The 22081-nt window shown below is 39.3% G+C and overlaps 1 protein-coding gene across 4 annotated transcripts in view; it reads left to right on the top strand.

Moving 5' to 3' along the window:
• Pcnxl4 (pecanex-like 4 (Drosophila)) overlaps positions 1-22081 on the top strand; it is a 34998-nt gene that overhangs the window by 5074 nt on the left and 7843 nt on the right. For 2 of the 4 annotated variants that reach the window (XM_013521992.1, XM_013521993.1), the window contains exons 2-8: positions 8124-8865; positions 13676-13855; positions 13946-14460; positions 14707-14807; positions 14909-15049; positions 17235-17598; positions 18816-18919. In XM_013521992.1, coding sequence (XP_013377446.1) covers positions 8124-8865; positions 13676-13855; positions 13946-14460; positions 14707-14807; positions 14909-15049; positions 17235-17598; positions 18816-18919 — 2147 coding nt within the window. The remainder of the gene's footprint in view (positions 1-8123; positions 8866-13675; positions 13856-13945; positions 14461-14706; positions 14808-14908; positions 15050-17234; positions 17599-18815; positions 18920-22081) is intronic. The other 2 variants (XM_013521994.1, XM_005399186.2) reach the window with 2 other exon arrangements.

Genomic DNA, 22081 nt, shown 5'->3' with positions numbered 1-22081 from the left:
CAAGATCTATAATTAAAATTAAGTCAAATTATATCCATTTATTTTTTCTTTGTTGTAACAATGAATTGCTAAAAAATTGGTACTCCTTTTCTTAATATCCTTAAGATGTTAGAAAAAACATAGTTTAAATTAGTCTTTAAATCTGATATACTTATTACCTGTCACATTTCCCTGAAGTTGTCCTTGATTGTGACATTTCTCCTTGACTGGTATACCCTCTCAGTTCTGTTTCTTGCCTAATTATTTAAGGTCCTGACTAAAACCCAGGCCAATATTTCTCAAAATAGTTTATTATGTTCACTAGTTTATATGCTGTTGTTATATATCATGAGAAAAATGGGTTCCATGATCAAATAAGCTTTGAAAACTCAAATAATACATTTTAAGCAGGATTGTGGTCATGTTTTTGATTTCAGAGAGGTCTCAAAATCATTGGTTTACTCATGAAGATGAAAGTCTAGTGTAAATTTTCCCACACTTCTTTGTTCATAGGCTTCTTTTCATGAAATATTCTTTTGGAGAAGTAGAATCAAATCCTTCAGCCATTTTCAGTTTTTTTTAAATCCTGTTAAAATAACTTACAGCGTGATTCCAGTTTCCTCTCATGTTTCTGAAGCTTCTTGAGGCAACTTATACACTCTTCAAGTTTCTTGGTCTGTTTTCACTTCATTCTTGAAGAGAACCAGTGTACTTAGATTTTTGTGGCCCTTAAATGAAGATAATCTACACTAAAGGATATATATATAGGTCCAGTTTTTATTTCATGCTTCCTCAGTTCTCGTGAAGCAGAAATCCTCACCTAACTGCAGTTCTGTTCAGTAAAGTTGCAGCCATTCTATTCAGTGAACTCAGCTAAATCATATGATTTATTATCAAACTGAAACTTCCATGAATGTGTTAAAAACAACTTTGCTACATGCAACTATCTTCACCACAGATGCGCACTGTACCATGACCTTCGTGAGAGGGAAGTGGCCAGGCAAGCATGTAACTCGTCCTCTATCAAAGAGGGCACCCCACCTTTGTCTGTCTCTTGCATCATCGGATCCATCAGGGTTGGCAGTCCATGGAGGACTCCTTTTAACCATTCTTTTTTCCTCAAAATGTGATATTTCTATGTTGAACAGAGTTAGAAGGAGTTGCTGACAGTCATCCCAAGTGGGTATTAAATATTGTCATGTGATCAGGATAGTTGTATAAGGACAGCTATAAAGTAGAAGGCTTGGGAGGGGACAGGGCCTCTGGGGATGAATGCAGGCAATGACTGATCAGATTCTCTGGAGTTGTAGGAGAGAGGCACACCACTGTGGTAGCAAAAGAACTGGTGGGGGGGCCGGGCTGGCTGCTGGAACTGTAGGTGCTGGCAGCAGCTGGGGTGGATGATAAGGGTGATAAATCTGTCACCAGGAAACCTCAGGAAGAACAGGTTATTGTTCAGGCACTAAGCCAGTTTCATTTTAACTCCATAATCACCAGAAAATCCCTTTTAAAAAAATTCTTTATGATACATTCCAGAATTGTAAGCATTAACTAATTAAATCCTATCTGACTTCCTACATATATGTGGTGTTCTCTTATCCAATGATGCAAGAGAAAGGCCTTTCCCAAAAGTTGCCCCTCCCAAGACTATCACACCCCAGCAGAAAAAGAAAGCAATCCACAGATACCATCAGACCCTTCTCAAAGGCATCAAAGAGGGGAACAAAAAGCCTGTCAATATGTCAAAAGTTACTACTGTTACCCAGAAGCCTGATAAAGACCTTCCAGACTTTTAGGGGAAACTCTGAAACCAGCAAGGTCTACACTCCTTTTGACATAAGGTTCCAGACAATCTACAGATGATAAAAGCAGCCTTCATTGCAGAAGCAGCACCTGATATGTGCAAGAAAATCCAGTCTGGTAGATAAACATACCCTCTGGGCAAAGACCATTATGCAAGATGTAAGGGATGTGGACACTGGAAATATAAATGCCTATTAAGACTAAAAGTTAAGGATTCTCAAAAGTTTCAACCTGGATGAAATGACAAACCTTTCATCGGTCTGATGGGCTCAGACCAGGCCAGACTGGGCTCCCTTCTTCAGTTGGGCCACCAGGAGCCTACAGTCCATGTCCATATTGGGGGCCAGCCTATGACTTTCCTGCTCAACAGTGGAGCAGAATACCCTGTAGTTACCCAACCTATTGCTCCTCTGTCAGAAAAAAAGGTTACCATCACCAGAGCACCTGGGACTCCTGCCTCTCACCCCTTCTGCCAGCCACAAACTTGCAGCCTGGGAGGACATCAAATCACACAAGTTCCTCTACTTGCTGGAGTGCCCAGTCCCACTCCTGAGGAGAGACATACTACTGAAGTTAGGGGCCACCATCACTTTCTGGGACAGTCTGCTTCTCTGTCCCTTCCACATTTCCTGCTTGCTATGTCCTCTGAGCAGAATGGCAGCTGCTGGACATACACACAGGTGAAACCAACCCAGAAATTCTTAAGACTCTCTTCCCCAAATTTGGACTGAAAATTGTCCTCCTGGACTAGCCATCAGCCACCCACCTCTCATTGTGAAATTGCATCCCAGGGCAACCCCCTCCTGCATCAAACAGTACCCCATGTTATGAGAGGCTTGACTAAAAATTCAGCCATACATCCAGAGACATCAGTACTACAGAATACTCATAGACTGTCAGTCACCTTGGAATATACCTCTCCTGCCTGTAAAGAAACGCAATGGGGACTATCCAGTTCAGGATCTCCAAGACGTCAGTGCTACCATCATTGCCTTCCATCCTGCTGTCCCAAACCCATATATGCTCCTTAGTCTTGTGCCACCCACAGCCTGCTGGTACACCTGCCTGAATCTGAAGGATGCCGCCTTCTGCCTTCGATTGACTCCTGTCAGCCAGCTTCTCTTCCCCTTTGCATGAAAAGACCCCAGTTCTGCACTCAAAAGAAAACTCACTTGGACTCATCTTCCCAAGGATTCAAAAACTCACTTACCCTCTTTGGAGGAGCCCTCATAGCTGACTTTGCTAGTTTCCCCAGCACAGAATATCACTACATCCTTCTCGAATACATTGATGATCTTCTGGATAATCACACCCAAGCTGCCTGCTGGGAGGGCACCAAAACTCTGCTACAACATCTGACAGAAACTGGCTACAAAGTGTCTTGGGAAAAGGCAAAGACCTGCAAACAAAAAGTCAGATATGGGCCAGGCATATAGCTCAGTGACACTAGTGCCTACCTGGCAAAAACAAGGTCCTGAGTTTGATTCCTGGTACCAAAAAAAAAAAAAGATATCATATTTGATGTAAGTCAGGGACAACGTGCCCCTGAACCAGAAAAAAAGAGAGGTCATCTGCTTTGTCTTAGTCCCAGCCACAAGAAAGAAACTCCAAAAAATTCCTTAGAGCTGCTGGCTTCTGCAGAATCTGGATCCCTGGGTTCACAGAAAAAGCAAGGCCCCTATGCAATACCTTGTCTGGAAAAGACTCTGACATCTTCAGCTGAAACTCAAAATAAGAAAAAGCCTTCAGTGACATTTAAAAGACCCTCTCTACAGCCCCAGCCTTGGGAATTCCAGATATAACTCAACCATTCAACTTGTTTGTTGATAAATGACATGTGACTTTAAATATGCTTACTTGAATTGTCAGCCCCTGGAAGCACCTAGTGGTCTACCTGTCCAAACACTTGGATCCAGTCACTTAAGGGCTGGCCCCATTGCCTCTGCACTCCAACAGCCACTGTCCTTTTGATCAAGAAAGCTGACAAGCTCTCCTTAGGCCAGGACCTAACCATCCAAGTGCCACATGCTGTACTGGACCTCCTAAATAACTGGACATAGCTGGCTCTCCAGTAATCAGGTCCCTTGTGTGAAAATATTTGCGTGACACTTACGTTGGTAAAACCACTCCATCCTGCTACATACCTGCCCACCAAGCTGGGTCCTCCAGACTATGACTGCCTGGCACTAACCAGTGAGCTCTTCTCAAGCTGACCAGACTTGATGGATAAGGGTGGGGATACAACTCAGTGGCACAGCATCTGCCTGGTAAGCACAAGGTCCTAAACTCAATTCCTGGTACCAAAAAAAAAAAACAGACTTAAGATGGACTCCCCTGACAGATGCTGAGTACACCCTGTTTATGGATGGAAGTAACTCATAGCAAAGGAGTCAGACAGTCTACATATGCTATCATCTCCTTGGATGAAGTTATTTTGACCAAAGCTTTCCCGCAAAGATGGTCTGCACAATGAGCTTAACTATAGGCCCTTATACAGGCTCTCAATTGGTCTGAAAACAAAAAGGTCAGCATCTACACAGACTATATATGTGTTTGTCACAGTTCATATTTACAAAATGATAAATATCTAGAGAAAAGATTACTCACAGCAGAAAAAAAATCATTAAAACAAAGAAGGTCTTCTACTGCTTCTTGCTGCTGTCTGAAAACCTGCCAAAGTGACAGTCATCCACTGGCAGGGACATCAAAAGGTCAAAAGTCTCATCTGTTTTAGAAAACAGTAAACCAGATAAAATTACAAACGTGGCTGCTGAAGAAACATTCTGGGACAAAAACACCATACAAGCAAACCTAGAACTTCTAATGGATGTTTCTCCTGACACTGTAGTGGTAATAAAAAATCAATTCCCTGCATATACAAAGGAAGAAGATCACCAGACAAAACAAGAGCCAGCCCCTAAGGGTCCCAGTCCCTGGTGGACACTCCAGGATGGATAAACGATTATCCCACAAAGAGAGCTTATACCTGGGTTCAAAAACACCACAATCTAACTCATGGAGGAAAAAAAGCCATGAAAGAGCTCCTAGGTTGCTACTGTTGCATCCCACAGTTGGCCAGCATCTGCTCCACTGTCTACCTAATGATGCCAGATCTGTGCTCAAAGTAATCTGACTCAGAGGCCTGAACTTCCTCTGGGGAGCCAAGTGACTGGAACATCACCTTTTGAAGATATACAAATAGATTTCACAGAAGTCAAACCCAACAAAGAATACAGATATTTTCTGGTACCAGTCTGTATGTTCTCTGGTTGAATAAAAGTTTTCCCCAGCCAAACAGCAAATTCCTCCAAGGTCAATCAAGCATTGCTCCAAGAAATTATTCCCAGATATTGACTCCCTCTGTCCATAGGAAGTGACAGTAGCCCAGCCTTTGTGGCAGAAATAATTCAGAACCTCACTAAACTGCTCCAAATGAAATGAAACCTGCATACTGCATATCACCTTCAGAGCTCTAAAAAGGTAAAACAGATCAGTCAGACCTTAAAGACAACTTTAGCAAGTTCTGCCATGAAACCAAAGCCCCATGACTGACCATCTTCCTGTGGCCTTTCTTTGTGTTTAATGCTCACCTGGGCCCATTGAATTCACCCCCACAGCGGTTAAAGTTGCAGAGATCCAGCCTTGGATACATCACACCCACACTGAGAGCCCACCCTGAGGATGGGGAGCTATCACCTGATCCAGACCACCTCTTGAAGACCACCCTCCATCGCCAGAGAACTCCAAGCCCTGCTCCTGTCACACCTGGATGCTGACAGTCGTGTGCAAGGCTGAAACCTGAGGACGCCAACCTTGGCATGTTTTACTGGCTGTCCCCCTTCTTCCTAGGACCCTGGACTGTCGCACCTGCCAACTGGGAAAACTAGAAAAATGCATGTGTGTACTGCTATACTTATTGTTAGTCTTGGGATTGGTTACTCTAGCTGTTCCCAGGGACAGTAGGGAAACACATAACCCTGAAGGGATGAATTGCCTTATCACTTTTTTTCCAGTCCTGAACCTGGGGAACTAAACTGGGTCTGTCAGATTCTACCTCTGCTCTTTCTGGTATCTCTCTACCCTGTCAGCCTCTTCACACAGTTAGGCCACCCAAACCAAACAGCAGTTCAACACATGCATCAGAGGAACTAAAAACACTGGCTCCAATGTAGGCAACACTCCAAGATGTACATCCCCTAGAAACCTCACTGACTTAGCCTTAACTCAGGGCTATGGATCTCACTACTCCACATGGAAATATCTGGTGGTTAAGTAACAGACCTCTGTGCCCGACCCTTCCCAATGGCTGGACTGGAACCGGTGCCCCAGTCCAATTAGTTATTTACTTTACAGTTACTCAGAGATAAATGTCCTCCTGATCCTTCCCATGCATCTGGGAAATGCCACTCAATAAATCAGCCCCAGGTTCCTTTGAACCTACTATCTGCATTGATGCAATTGGGGTCCCATGAGGGGTCCCCAGTGAATTTAAAACCTGAAATCAAGTAGCTGCAGGATTTAAAAGTTCACTGTTCTGGTGGGTCGTTATCAACAAAGATGAAGATTGGATAAACTATGTTTACTATAATCAACAAAGTTTTGTACATTACATCTGGGATGCTCTTAAGAAACTAGCTAAATACCTGGGGCCCACCAGCCAGATGGCCTGAAAAAATGGACTTGCTCTGGATATGATTCTAACAGAAAAAGGTAGTGTCTGTTATGATAGGAAGCTAATGCTGTACTTTTATGCCAAACAAGACTACCCCTGATGGCACAATTACCAAAGCCCTCCAAGGCCTAACAACCCTGTCCAAAGAACTAACCAAAAATGCTGGAGTTCATGACCCCTTTTACAAGTTTACTGAAATAGTGGTTTGACAAGTAAAAGGGTTTAATGGCCTTAGTACTTACTTCCCTGATCATTGCTATCAGAATTCTCATTCTTACGGGTTGCTGTATAATTCCCTCCCTGTTCAGGTAGTTTAATTCAGAGGTTAATTGAGACAGCTCTCCGGGAGAGACCCCCTCTCCTTCTGAGAGGTTATCTGAGTTTGATGTACTCAAGCCCTACCAACACTCAACAGTCCCTAATAGACTCAAATGGTGATACCCTCAAAGTGGGGAATGAAGCAGAAATCCTGACCTAACTGCAGCTATTTTGTTCAGTAAAGCTGGATCCATTGTGTTCAGTGAATTCAGCTAAATCATATGATTTGTCATCAAATTGAAACTTCCATGAATGTGCTAAAAACAACTTTGCTACATACAGCTATGCTCACCACAGATACCTATTGTACCATAACCTTCAGCTAAAAGCTTATCTCATTCTTGTAACTTCTATCTACCACCCTATAAATAACACAGGCTTTCTGTAATCACCACCTCAAATTTCAGAGATTACTTCTCTGGGTTCTGAAAGCGTCAATAAAGTTTCCTTTCTTTTCCTGAGCTCCTGGCTACTGTTGCTTCACTTTTTCCTGCAACACTAGTAGATTTTGGAAACTGCCAACAGCAAGGCTAAAAATGGAAGTATGAAGTTACTTCTAATGGTAACATAGCTAATAAAATTAAGTGTTTGCTGTGACACCTAAAATCTTTTAAGTTTCACTTTATTCTTACTACTAAATAATCTGCAAATGGTTATATGGATTTTTATTGAAATGCTGCTTATTTTAGCAGTATTTACTTTTGAAATGGTTGGAAAATTCCAAATTTACTATTAAGTGATATGAGTAACAGTATTTCCATTTTTCCACTTTTATTTCCATTCAACTCAACAGAATTATAAATAATAATCCTACCTTCTAGTGTGGGGGTTGGCAAATGATGGCCTTCAGGGTCAATCTGGCTCATAGCCTATTTGGATAATTATTATAAAGTTTTATTGAACTATAACCATCATGTTAATTTACATATTGTATGGTCTGTGGCCACTTGTGTTATAGCAGGGGGGTGTGGTCATAACAAAGCTTAACATTTACTCTGAAGTCAACAAAAACTCACTGAGAAATGTCCAAAATACTGGCAGATTTTAATTGACAGTAGTAGCAACTTTTTGAACCTTTGGCCTCACAATCTAAAAATACGAGTTAAGGTCTAATTTCAGATATGGGGTTGTAGACAAATTAATAAAGCATGTGATTTTAAAAATAACTTTGCAAATTTATTTTGACTTTTAAAAGTCAGCAACTTGGCAGCAAGTATGTGTTAGCTACAGAGGTGAAGTTAGAAGTCCTGTCCTTAAAAGTACTAAGGAGCTGAAATAGAAGTGTGGGTTTTTTTCTTCCAGGGTTCAAGTGTGCTATTTTCAAATAGTGCCTTCTTTTCCTTTTTCTTAGAGACTACTGGTTACGGAAAAGGATGTGACTGTGAGAATACTTCAGTGAGAAGGATGAGCCCAGATGTGCCTCTACTGAATGATTACAAGCAGGACTTCTTTCTGAAGCGCCTTCCACAAACTATTCTTGGAGGCCCTCGACTCAGATTAGGGTATTGGGCCCCTCCTTACATATATGTTAATCAAATTATCCTTTTTCTGATGCCATGGGTTCTAGGAGGAATAGGAACACTTTTATACCAACTAAATGTCCTAAAAGACTACTATACAGCGGCACTTTCAGGGGGACTGATGCTTGTCGCTGCACTTGTCATCCAGTTCACAAGTGTAAAGGCCAAAACCAAATCAGTGACAGTGGAAAGAATATTAACCACGGATATCTTAGCAGAAGAAGATGAACATGAATTTACAAGTTGTGCGGGTGCTGAGACTATCAAATTTCTAATTCCGGGCAAGAAATATGTAGCCAATACAGTTTTTCATTCTGTTCTTGCTGGATTGCTGTGTGGTCTTGGAACGTGGTATCTGCTCCCAAGTAGAATAACCTTGCTGTATGGCTGTGCAGGAGGCACTGCTCCATTATTTATCTTTGGGTGGATAACACTGTGTATAGGAGAATATTCATTAATTGTAAACACACCTATAGAGACTGCAACTTTCCAAACCCAGGATACCTATGAAATCACTCCTCTTATGAGACCTCTTTATATTTTTTTCTTTGTTTCTGTGGACCTCGCACACAGGTAAAAAACCTACTAAATACTTCATAACTAGCTTTGTTTTTAAATGTATCTGGTAAATACTCTCATTAGTGTTTTTTAAAACAAATTAATTTGTGGATTAAAAATCTTGAAGAGCAAGTCATTGGATGATAGCTTATTTTAGTAATTAATTTTTTAGTACTGATCTCTGATATATTCATACTATAAAACCAGTTAAATTCTATTGAAGAGCAAAAAAGTTACCCTTTTTAAGATAAAAGAACAATTTTTCAATATTGTGTATTACTTTAAAGAACTGTGAAAATGTGTACACTATAACCTGGCTAAACCTGTGAAAACAACTTCCTTTCCTGGACAGATAGGAGTAATTTAAAATGTATATATTACTTATAGATTGAGTGAATTTAAGATGAATGAAAAACTGTTTCTGATTTTATTATACTAACATATATAGAATATTGACTTTAGTTATAGAAAAAATAGAAAATCTTTCAAAAGATACCTATAAGCATACTTATCTACAAAATGTTTATAACAAATTTTGCATAGTTTTCTAAATCTGACTTTTCTTTCTCCTTTTCTGTAGATTGCAGCTTTCTCTTTCCCAGGTTACTGTCCAGGTATAAATGTATAGGCATGTTATGAACTGAACGTTTGTGCTTCTGTTTCCTCACTGCCAAATTGTTATGTTGAATTGCTAAACCCGAATGTGATATTACCTGGAGATAGAGCCTTGGGAGATAATTAGGTCTTGAAGATGGGGCCCTACTCTACTGGGATTCATGCCCTTATAAGAGAAACAAGAGAATGTGATCTTTCTCTGTCCACCATATGAAGATGCAGCAAGAAGGCAGCCATTTGTAGACCTAGAAGAGGGCCCTCACCAAAGCCTGACTATACTGGCAGCCTGGTCTTGGACTTACAGTCTCCAGAAATGTGAGAAAATAAATAAAAGTCACCCAGTGTATGGTATTTTGTTTTGTCAGCCCAAGATTTTAGTACAGAGAAATGGGACACTGCAATAAATGCCTAAAAATGTGGAGTGGCTTTAGGACCAGGTAATAGATAGAAGGTGGAAGATACTTGATATTCATACTAGAAACAGAGACAGTAAGGCTAATTCTGATGAGATCTCAGATGGAAATGAGGAACATATTATTGGATTGTGGGAGAAGGGTAACTTCTGTTGTAAAGTGGTAAAGAACTTCCTAAACTGTGTTTTTGCACTTCTTAGATGGTAGAAATTAAAGTGATAAAATTGGATAGTTATGGAAATTTTGAAGCAAAATGTTGATGGAACAGCTTGATTCCTAAATGCAGAAGGGCAGAGATCAACAAGAAATTGTAAAAAAAAAAAAAAGCATCTAGAACTTGAAAATTTGTAAAATTCCCAGTCAGGTGTGGTGGTGCATACCTATAATCCCAGCACTTGAGAGGCTGAGGCAGGAGGAATGCTGTGAGTTTGAGGCTGGCCTACACAGCGAGTTCAGGGCAAGAGCCTATCTCAAAAAAAAAAAAAAAACACACACACACAAAAAAAAACAACAAAAAAGAAAATTTGTAAAATTCCCAACCTATTTTCTGAAACAAGCATAAGAAGGGATATTCTGATCAGAACACCCTGAGTGTTGCTGGCCTGTTGTTTAATAAAGTGCTTAAGGAATTATGTGAGCAGAAATACTGCCAGTTGAAATGAAAGGAATGGAGATGCGATAGAATGAAAGAAGACCATTGAACTTCTTGTATTTGATGACACAGGATGATAGAACTAAACAAGTGTCCAGGAACAAGGAAGATGATGCCCAAGGTGATATCAGAGGTCATCAGGCCACCACCTGTTTCACGGGGTCTTATCACCTCTACCTAAAGCCTTGGGGGCAGGACCACTGCCTAGAGCTGTGGAGGTGACACTAGAGCTGTACAGGTGACAGCAACTCCAGGGCTGTAGAGGACAGAAGCAGAAAGCATTATTCCTCAGTTTTAAGATCAAATGGAATTTGTTTTGCTAGGTTTTGGACTTCCTTGGACCCATCACTCCTTTTTGTCCTGTTCCTCACTTGTAGAGGGAATGTTCCCTATTTCACGCCCCATCATGGTACTGTATTTTGGAAGGACAATACTTGCCTATTTTCACAGGTACACAGCTGGAGAGGATTTCACCTTAGAATGGACTCTTTAAGTCTCACCCATGTCTGACTTAGGTGATATTTAGATAACTTTAAAGTTAATGCTAGAATCTGTAAAGAACCTTGGAGTTTGGTTAAGGCAGGGACAGAATGTCACAGACTAAATTATATCCTTCCAAATTCTCTGGTGGAAGCCACAAAAAAAAGGATCTTTGAGAGGTGTTAGGTCATGAAGGTGGGACCTGGTCTGATGGATTAGTTCCCTTATAAGAAAAAAACCAAGATAGCTCAATCTCTGTCTCTCTGCCATGTGAAAACACAGCAAGGCAGCCATCTGTAAATCAGGAAGAGGGCCCTCACCAGACACTGGCCTTGCTGGAACCCTCATCTTGGACTTCCAGCCTGCTGAACCATAAGAAAATAAACTTCTGTTGTTTAAAGCACCCGGTATGTGGTATTTTGTTATGGTAGCCCAAGCTAAGACATGACCTGTTAAAATACTTACTTTGCATACTTATGTTATACACACAGTCTTCTTGAGTGTGTGTTAACTATTTCTTCTAATCTCTTCTACTTGAACTACATTTATGGACCAGGGGACAATATAGAAACCATGTATTTTTTCATACAGTCAAATATGTAAGGGAAAAATTTATATGAAATTTATGTACAATTGGTTTCTTAATTTCACCACCACATATTAACTATATATTATGATTAAATGCTTGAGTTTGAAAAATTAGCAGTAAAATTATGTTTAGGTGTCTGTGTATTCAGTTTTAAAGATTTAAATTTTTATAAGATATAGTTTTAGAATAGAAATTTTTCAGATACTATTTGTTAATTTTAAAATGAGAAATTAAATATCTGCTGTAATATATTTTTGTATCTACAATTGTATTCTGAGTTCTTTAATTGTATATAAAAGTACAGTTAATTTGGATACCCTGACTTTCTGATTTCTCATTGCTTAATGAAATTGCATAGATGGTTTCTTCCTGAGTTCTTCCTGGATTTAATATATTATTTTAATATTTAAAGATTGATAATTACAGACTTTTTTTCTCTTGTGACTAAAAGAAGTCAAAGGCTGTCCCTACATCTATTTTCAAGGAAGAAATTGACAAATGTATGTAGGAAAACTATCTCTCATTTTAGAGTAATTTACCTTATAAATAACAAAATAATAAAGAATTGATCCTCATATAGTAGATGTGATAATACAACCAAAAATATGAAGTTGATGTATTCTTCAAATCTGGATAGTTGTCAGAAATATCAGATGGTTTCTTAGTTTTATTTCAGAGGATGTGAAAGCTGAAGAGATTTTCAGACTCTACACTCTTTTCATACATAATATCCTTCCCTGAGTATATTTCCAAGAGGAGTATTGTCTTTTAAAAAAAAAAAAAACTATAGAAATCTGCATGTTTTCCTTGACCTTCCTGTTGCTTATGTGTGGTTTGATTTTCTTTTTTATTGAATGTTTGCTTTACTGGAATGTTTTGAATTTTATTTTAAAATGACTCTGCAGAAAATGCTGTGCCCTTAGTTTCTCATTACCTTGTTAACCTTGTGTTCTATTAGTTCTATGCTTATAGGAATTTGATGAGCAGAGGCCTGCATGATGCAGACATCCTTTATATCATTATTGTACAGACTGGTGCTATCGTTTTTGTTTTAGGGCTGTGACATTCACTTAAGTGGGTTAACACTGCAGAAGTTTTCTTTTTTCTTTACTTTGATTCCTAGCAGCACAGCTATTCAAGTACAGTGCAATTGGGCTATAATTTTTGAACTTTAGTTTTGTCTTTTGAAAGTCTTTCATTGTCCGTAAATACTCATGTGTTGGTCTCTAGATACAGTGTTTGCTTAGCTGTTGTGTAAACACTTAGTAAATTGTTCATAATGTTTATTTTATTATGTTTTAAAGGTTTATTAATTTAAAAACTTAAATTATCATTCAAATTAATAATATATTTAACTGGAAGTATTATGCCAAGTATGAGTTTCTTTGCTAAGGGAGAGGCAGCTCCTACTCTGTGAGAAAATTTTGTTCTACAACTTCATGTTCTCAAACCAGGCCATTGCTTATACGACACAGGATAGATGCTAGTTATGTTTCAGGGTAACCCAGAGAGATTCAGTTATAACCTGACTTGTTCCTGCAGTTGTTACCTGTGCTGACTTCAGATGCTTAAAATTAGCAGAACCGTGCAGTAGAGAGGAAGAGCTTTTCCTGTGCAAACTACTAATGTATGAATGTTACTAAGGCTCGAGTTTTCCACAGTGACTTGCAGTTTTAAATTACGAAGTTCTGAACACTACAGAATCATTGGTACAGCTCAGCCAATGTACATTAGATTTACAGGAGAAATAATTTAGTTGTTCAGTTTTACAAATCCCTACATTCAATTTTATCGTTAGCCAGTGATGGCTTTTAGTTATTTCTTTCCCATTTTCTTGTTTGAATCTGGATGTTCTCTCTCTAAGTGCTAAACTTGTTCACAATTGAGTAGAGATGGTTGCTGGTTTAGGGGAGGGACAGTGGTCACAGTATGTGTGGAGTCTTTACAAATCGGGATTAGAACTTTCTCTGTGGTCTTTATTTGGGGGGCATGTGTGGTTTTGTTTTATTTTTTTGCCAGAAAGATCCTCTTCTCTATACTATTTTGTATGATTTAAATGCTATCTTTCTCTCGTAGGCTTATTAAAGATACACCAGCTCTCCAGCACACGAATCAGATTCTGCACATCCTGTTTGTATTTCTACCCTTCCTGTGGGCACTTGGGACTCTGCCCCCGCCTGACGCTCTTTTCTTGTGGGCAGTGGAGCAGGTTTTAGAGTTTGGCCTTGGAGGTTCCTCCATGTCAACACACCTACGGTAATTTAAAAAGAATCACTGTAATACGGCACTACTTCTCGGAGAACCCTTTTCCTTTGAAGGACATCTTTTTTTTTCTTTCCTCTGCAGGCTATTAGTAATGTTCATCATTTCTGCTGGAACAGCTGTAGCATCATATTTTATTCCCAGCACTGTTGGTGTGGTTCTTTTCATGACTGGACTTGGGTTCTTACTGAGTCTTAACCTAAGTGATGTAAGTTTTGTCTTCAAACACAGCATGAGCAGAAACAGAGCAGGAAGAGAAGCTCAGACTTCATGCAGGGCTTCAGCAAGACGGTTTCCATGGCAGGAGTTCCTCCAGCATGTCACTGTGTTAGCCTTGGCTCTCCTGGAAGCCAGCCTGCTGCACCACTTTGTGGGATTCTCGCAGACTTCCAAAAGCAGTTCCCAGGCTATCGTTGGCTGCATTTTGGTGATGTTACTCATAGCACTGTGGATACTTAGAGAAATTCAAAGCATCTATATCTTGGGAATTTTCCGAAACCCTTTCTATCCAAAGGATGTGCGATCTGTGACTGTATTCCTAGGGAAGCAAGCAAAGCTCCTGAAGGTCGGTGTTGTCAGACGGATTTTGCTAACTCTAGGTACGGTGATAAATTCTAGCACCTTGTATTGCAAGCCGTATCTCTCAAGCGTTCATAAATATAATGCTTTTACGCTGCATGCAAACATTTATTCTTTGTCTTGTTTATTAGGTTTTTAGGTAATTGCTAATTATACTAATAAAAAATTGCTATTATGCTAATAAAAACTCTTATTTGCCAAAATAAAATGTGGCTTAAAAAGGGAATCTTTTCCTTGACTAAAGTTGTATCCTTCTTTGATTTTAGTGTCACCTTTTGCTCTGATAGCATTTCTTTCCTTGGATGATTCCTTACAGAGGCTCCACTCTGTGTCTGTCTCCATTGGATTCACAAGAGCCTTTCGAATGGTAATCCTAATGGGTACTTCGTAATATTTTTGGTTTGCTAAGTGTGATTCTGATTTTTGTTTAACTCTAGCGGTTTGTCGTATTCTACTTGATAAAAGTAGGTCATTTGTCTACTGCAGGTGTGGCAGAATACAGAAAACGCTGTACTGGAGACAGCCATTGTATCAGCAGTTCACTTACTGATCTCCAGTACAGACTTCTGGTGGAACAGGAACCTAAATACAGGAATGAGACTCTTATTGGTAAGTTTATTTTGAACAACTTGAGTGATATTCACATACCACAGAATTCACCCGTTCAAGTACACTTTTCAGTGGTAGATATTCAGAATTTTGTAGCCACCGCCACAACCTGAGAATGTTTTCAACATCCCCCAAAGAAACCTCACATATGTTAGTGATCATTCACCATTCCCACTCTCCATCTTGCTTGTAACCATGCCAGACTCAGCAACCACTTATCACTTTCTGAGTCTAAAGATTTGCTCCTTCTGGACATTTCACCTAGATGGATTAACAGATATGTGGTCTTTTCCATCTGGTTTCTTTCACATCTGTGTTCATAATGTTCACTTGTGTTGTAGCATGTATTTACGTTGTTTTCTCTTTTCACGGCTGAGAGTATTACTGTACACATTTGTGTGCATGGTTTTATATGGATGTGTGTTTTTATTTCCCTTGGGTATTTCTTTGTTTAACTCCTTGAGGTACTATAAAACTATTTTGCAAAGCAGTATAGCATTTTATAGTCCCATTAGCACTGTATGTAGTCAGCATTCTAGTTGCTCTACATCTTCATCAGCACTCATTAGTACTGTCTTGGTTACTTTTCTCTCGTTGCTGGGACAAAATACCTGACACCCAAAATTAAGGAAGGAAAGGTTTATTTCGCTTACACTTCGTGGAGGTTTCAGTCCATACTTGGCAGGTTACAAACAGAGTGGCACATGGCAGAGGGCTACAGCTCGTGGTGGCAGAACACAGCAAAAGCAAAAAGCACCAAAAGGGAGGAATGGCCCCAAGCAGCCTCTTCCTCTCCCTTACATATGCAAACTATCCACCTCAGAGCAGGTGTAGCTCTCACACCCATAATCAATCAAACTCTAAAAGCCTGCCCCATGACCACATGAGGCTGTGGGGGGACACCCAGACACAAACCATAACAAGTACCGTTTTCATTCTTGTGGTACTGATAGGTATTAACTATTGTCTCGCATTTTTGTTTGCCTTTCTCTGATTGCTAATGCATTTTTTCATGCATTCACTGGCCATTCATATATTTTTTTGGAGAAATACCTACTGAAATCCTTTATTTTTATTTGGACTGTTTTGGTTTTTTTTATTGTTAATTTGCAAGAGTATAATTCTAGAGACAAGTTCCTTGAGATACACTTAAAATATGTAAACATGTTTCTCTTATTTTGTAGGTTACCTTTTCATTTTCTGCAAAATATCCTCTGAACCAAAAAATTTTTTAATTTTCTCATTTTTCTTTTATTGCTTCTGTTCTTGGTGTCCTAAGAAACAGTATTTCCTTAAAGATCATGAAGATTTATTGTATTTGCCTCAGTGGGTTTGTAGTTTCAACTTCGCATGTGGATCTATGATCACCTTTGAGTTAACTTATATATGGTGTGAGGCAGAGTTCCAAATTTATTCTTTGGCATATGGGCATACAGTTATCCTTTTATTGAAAAGACTATCCTGCCCCAGTGACTTTCCTTGCCACCATTATTCAAAACTGAAATTAGGATTTATTTTTTGAATACTTTCAGTTCTTTTTATTCATCCATATGTCTGTTTTTATGATAGTACCACACTGTTTGATTTTATAGTAGCATTGTAGTATCTTTTGAAGTTGGAAAGTGTGAGTTCTCCAGTTTACCCTTCTTTTTCACGACTGTGTGGATGATCCTGAGACCCTTGCATTGCCATATAAATAGAGTGGTACCTTGTACTCACTGGTACTGGTGCTGGAGACAAGACACAGACCAAATTGTTTTGGCTAATAAGAAAATCAAGTCAGGAGGAAGTTAACACTGACACGTTCTAGTCTGTGTGTCAAGTATCAAACAAATGACAAGTCCTATAATGAAGAAGTACGTATAAGTTGGGCATTGTGGTACATACCTATAACCCTAGCACTCTGGGAGGCTGAGGCAGGAAGATCACAGGATCTAGTCTTGCCTGAGCAACTTAGTGACTTAGTGAGAAAATAAAGGACTGGGGAAGTAGGTGAGTGTGAACGCCTTGGGTTCTTCGAGTACTACAGAAAACAAACAAGCAAACAAAACAAAGAAAAAGAATCACAGGGCTATTTCCTCAAAAACATTTGGACAATAACAAAATTATTTGAGTTTCCTTATGTGATTTTGAAAATTCATGAAAAGCACTTGGGAGTAGGTAACAATCATTTTTGTCTCTATAGGTTGGTATCATACGAGACCGTCTGATTCAGTTCATCTCTAAGTTGCAGTTTGCTATGACCGTACTTTTGGCGTCATGGATGGAGAAAAAACAACATCGAACAACAACTGCTGCTTTGTGCACACTCAATGTTATCTTCTTTCCATTTGTGTTGGTCATCATAGCTTTTTCTACACTGCTGTCCTCTCCCTTGCTCCCGCTCTTCACCCTTCCTGTGTTCCTGGTGGGTTTCCCCAGACCTACTCAGAGTTGGCCAGGAGCTGTGGGCACTGCGGCATGTGTGTGTGCGGATACTGTGTACTACGAGCAGATGGTCCCCAGGTTGACTGCTATCCTGCAGGCTGCGATGGCGGCCGGAAGTTTCGGTAAGTCAGCGGAGTGTGCTTCAGAAATCCTTACGAACGCAAGGTCCAAAAAATGAGCACACAGATAAGCAGTCTTTTTCTCCAGTCAGGAAACAGGTTCTAATACTTTGATGTGTAAGCAGAGAGATTGTATCTGAAATAGAACAATATCTCCTCTACCTTTTTTGAGGTAAATAAGGGTTTAAAATAAAAATACACTAGGAAAGTTTCATTAAGGTGATTGAAACATATTTAAAACTGTTTTCATAGATAATGAGTTCATTTCAAGTAGATACAAGCATAGATCTATAAAGAGAGAAAACCAGCTGGTTAGGCAGAGGCCCTCTTTTTCTAGTATATTCCATTATCAAGGGTCTCAAAAGAAAGTTGATGTTCACCACCTCCTGCATTGTCTGCACAAACAGGCACTCAGAGAGGCTTGGTCAGGGGAGTGGTTCCTCATGGCTGCCAAGGCCCATCCTGTGTGTGGACCTTTGAAAGTGTAACACTTGGTCCTGCTATGCAGTTACTCTGCACAGTGTGTTATACAATCGGACTTGCACACAGATGACTTGTGTGACATTACTTATACTAGTGAAAATCAGAAACATCTGAAATGTTTGTTAACAGGGAAATTATGCTCTAGTTATATTAATATAGTGAATTCTGGACACAGTTACAACGAATGAACTTTGGTTGTTTGCAGTCAACATGAGTACCTCTCAAGAGGTAACAATTTTGAAAGGAAAATGAAGTTTTAAAAATATTTATAGATTGTAAATTTTTAAAGCCAGAAAATAGTTACATATTTATATGCATTTACTTGAAAATATCCTAAATCTCTTAAATCAATGTAGAGTTAATGGGCTGGAGATACAGCTCAGTGGCACAGCGCCTGCCTGGCAAGTGCAAGGTCCTGAGTTTGATTCTCGGTACCAGAAAAAAATATGGAATTGATTCTTATATATTAAACATTTTTTTCCAGCTTACTTAACATGTATTTAACCTTTTACATACACAATGTATTTATTGTCAGAATACATTTTCTCTTGCAACTTGTGAAGTGCTTAATTTACAGCCCCTGAAATGCAATGAATAGTTATTTCTGTTCATTACTGACCAAATGAGAGGTAGAAGGAGTTGTGAATCAGTTCTAGTTGTGTTCTCAATTTTGAAGAATCATATGGCAAAATCAAATAAGTTTAAAGAATGATTTCTTCTTTTCTAATTTATTTTAGGTCTCCTCTTACCTGGATCTCATTACTTGGGCCGTTTTCAGGATCGTTTAATATGGATAATGATTCTAGAGTGTGGTTATACTTACTGCTGTATTAACGTGAAGGTCAGTGTCCATGTGAATCTTACCTAGTATTTTTTATAGTTCGTGTGTAGAGCTTTACTCGTTGTGTGCGCATCAAACAATAGTGCAGTTCTTTAATTGCGTGTGAAAATACCTTGCAATTTTTAAGGTATATTTCAGTAAGTGTATTGACAGGTATTTCAATATATTCCACATACTGATAGCTGAGTAGTGTTAATTATATACCAAAATACACCTGCTGGCTTTCCCTCCACTCCTGTTCTTATCCATGGCTAGTTGAGCATCTCAACAATGGGAATCAGTAACATTTTCAGCTCTTTTATCATATATGTAGTCATTCTCAGCTTAATAAAAAGTCTTCTCACCTCACTGCCCCTAATTGCTGTACCCTGTTTGTGCCCTTCTTTTAAGAGGAAAATACCTTATTCGAGTTGCTGATTATTGTCTCCAGTTTGTCATTTTCCAGTATGTCTTCCCCTTACTTTGGGTTTCTGATGCTGTCATCCCAACGGAATTGCTCCGGCTCCCCACTGACTGTCCCAGTGCTCAGTCCTTCAGGCTGCTCTCAACCCCAGCTCGTTTAACTTCTGAGCAGCACTTGAGAGGGTTCCCTCCTCTGTTCTGCTTCAGAGCTCTTTCTAGTCAGTGTCATTTGATGGTTCTTTCCCTTTTCTTCACATCACAGTGCCACAGAGCCTAGTCATCCTTGGAGACGGTGCCAGATTTCTAGTTGCTGGAGCCAATGGTAATGGATTCACGTTTGACTCCTTTTTTATTTCGACACCCAATGTTCATCTACCAAGAAATCCTGCTGACTCTGCCTTCACCTGGACCCTGTGTCCCATCATTTTCACCCACTGTCTTCAGCTCCCTTCGTCTCCTACTTAGATGATCTCAGTAGCTTCTCAATTGCTCTCCGTTTCTCAGTTTCCCCTACAATAAGTTGTCAGCTACAGTTTTTTAAATGCCATTCAGATCATGTCACTTCTGTACTCGGTGGATCACTTCCTACAGTGGATCTCTTCCTTCCTTCAGTGTAAAAGCCCGGGCCCTAAATAGCCAGGCTCCCTGTTCCCTGTTTGGCGTCTCACTCCATTCTGGCCTTTTGGCTGTTCCCTCTGCCTGCAGCACTGTTCCTTCAGCTAATCACATCAGCCAACGCCCTTGCCACCTTGACATCTGTGCTCAAATACCCGCTTCTCACTCTGGTCCTGTGGCCGGCATATTGAAAATGACTGTCCCATTCCTGCCCCAGCAAGCCCAGGCCTTGGCTTGCCTCACTTTTTCCTTATTTTCATAGCACTTACACTTTCTGGCAAACCAAGTAATTTACTGTGCGTGTTAGGACTGCCTGCCCTTGTCCTTTACTGTCTAATGTCACAGGGACTTGGACCTCTTGTTTTCATTTAGGAGTAAAACAAAGCCTGACACAGTGCCTGGCACAGAACAGGCCTTTAAAAAATATTTGTTGTATGAATGAATGAGTGAGTTTTATGTCTTAGCACAGATTTGATGACATTAGTGCTGATCAAAAACCTGTCCCTCTCAAGCAGTGGTTCTCAAAAGTGTAGGCCCCAGAGGAGTAGCATTAGCAGGAAATGTAAAAAAAAACAAATTTGTTTTGTTTTGGTTTTTTTGTGAGAGTGTCGTGCTGTGTAGTTCAGAGTGGCTTTAACTCACTGTGTTGTCCATGCTGGTCTGGAACTCACAGTGATCCTCCTGCCTCAGCTTCCTGAGTGCTGGGATTACAGTGCACCAGCATGCGTGGCTGAAATGAAAGTTAATGAACCTTAAAGTGGACCTACAAATTCAGAAATGGTGAGAGTGAATCTATCAGTGAGCTTTAAAGAGTGTTCCCCATGATTCTGACTTACCTAAAGTTTGACAATCTCTGCTGTAGTCTGACCTGTACAAGTCCAAGAATTATCCACGCAAATGATCAAGGATATGTTGATCGTTTAATTTTATTCTATCAAAATTGTATCATTTAGTAATACATAATAATGTGAATCTTATTTTGGTCTTTTGTGCTAAAAAATATGCCTCTTAATGGCAACCTTTATTTTCCACCCTGTTTTAGGCTGTGCCATTCACTGACACTGACTGTATTTTAAACTTCGCAGAGCTTAAACTTAACTAATCTCAGTAAATAGGTTTGTAAATGTTTTCTTTGAAAAAAGGGAAGGGTCACTTACTCAAGTTGTATTCAAGCAACTTGGTGAAGCCATGACTTTAAAAATGTGTTCTGAAGACCCTGGTACTTTTGTGGGGGGAAAAAAAAAAAAGTAACTAGGTTAATAATAACAAGAGTGAATAGTGAGCTTCAGTGTCCTCTTCAAATGATTCCTTCCAAGGAAGTTTAAAATTCACATAAGAACATATTCATAATACTCAACATTTATTTGTTGCATACATACCTCCTTTGTACCAGGTCCTGGTTTAAGCACTGGGAATATAGTAGTAACTAAACAACCACTGTTTTATGCAGTTTATGCTACAATTGGATGACACAGTAATTACATAAGTAAATGTGTATTATTATTATCATTTAAAAACTTGAATAAGAATATGATTAAATTGTGACACCTCCACATGATACTATAATGCTCTTAGTCTCTTATGAAGTGGAATAGTAAGAATACAAAACTACTGTACATAATTTATAATTCCACTTTGTCTTTTCTGCCCAAATTCTGATTTCACATTATGGTGTGATTCAGTCTTGCAAATTGATACTTTTAAAATTATGTTCATATTCAATAAAGTTATTTACCTGATTTTGTTTATTTATTTTTTATTTTATTTATTTATTTATTTATTATTTTGTCTTTATAAGACAAGGTCTCCCTGTGCAGTTCAGTCTGGCCTTGAGCTCACTTTGTAGCCCAGGCTGGTCTTGAACTTGCAACAATCCTCCTGCCTCAACCTCCCGAGTGCTGGGATTACAGGCATGCGCCACCACGCAGAGCTGCTAATTTATCTGGATAAATTAGCGGAAATATTATTATCTTTAGTGGAAATATTATTATCTTAAAATAGCAAAGTCATTACTGTTAGTCTCCCTATCCAATATCAAAACATCAAATGTCATAAAGTTTAAGGTGTAGCCCTTGAGTTAAAGAAATTGTGTCATCCTTATTATGAGAATCTATGGGTATTTACAAGACTAGTTGCTGTTCTCTA

Source organism: Chinchilla lanigera, unplaced genomic scaffold, assembly GCF_000276665.1.
Source record: "Chinchilla lanigera isolate Chin_1 unplaced genomic scaffold, ChiLan1.0 scaffold00065, whole genome shotgun sequence".
NCBI lineage: Eukaryota > Metazoa > Chordata > Mammalia > Rodentia > Chinchillidae > Chinchilla > Chinchilla lanigera.
The sequence above is the reverse complement of the archived record's forward strand: the minus strand, read 5'-3'. Positions and strand labels throughout refer to the sequence as shown.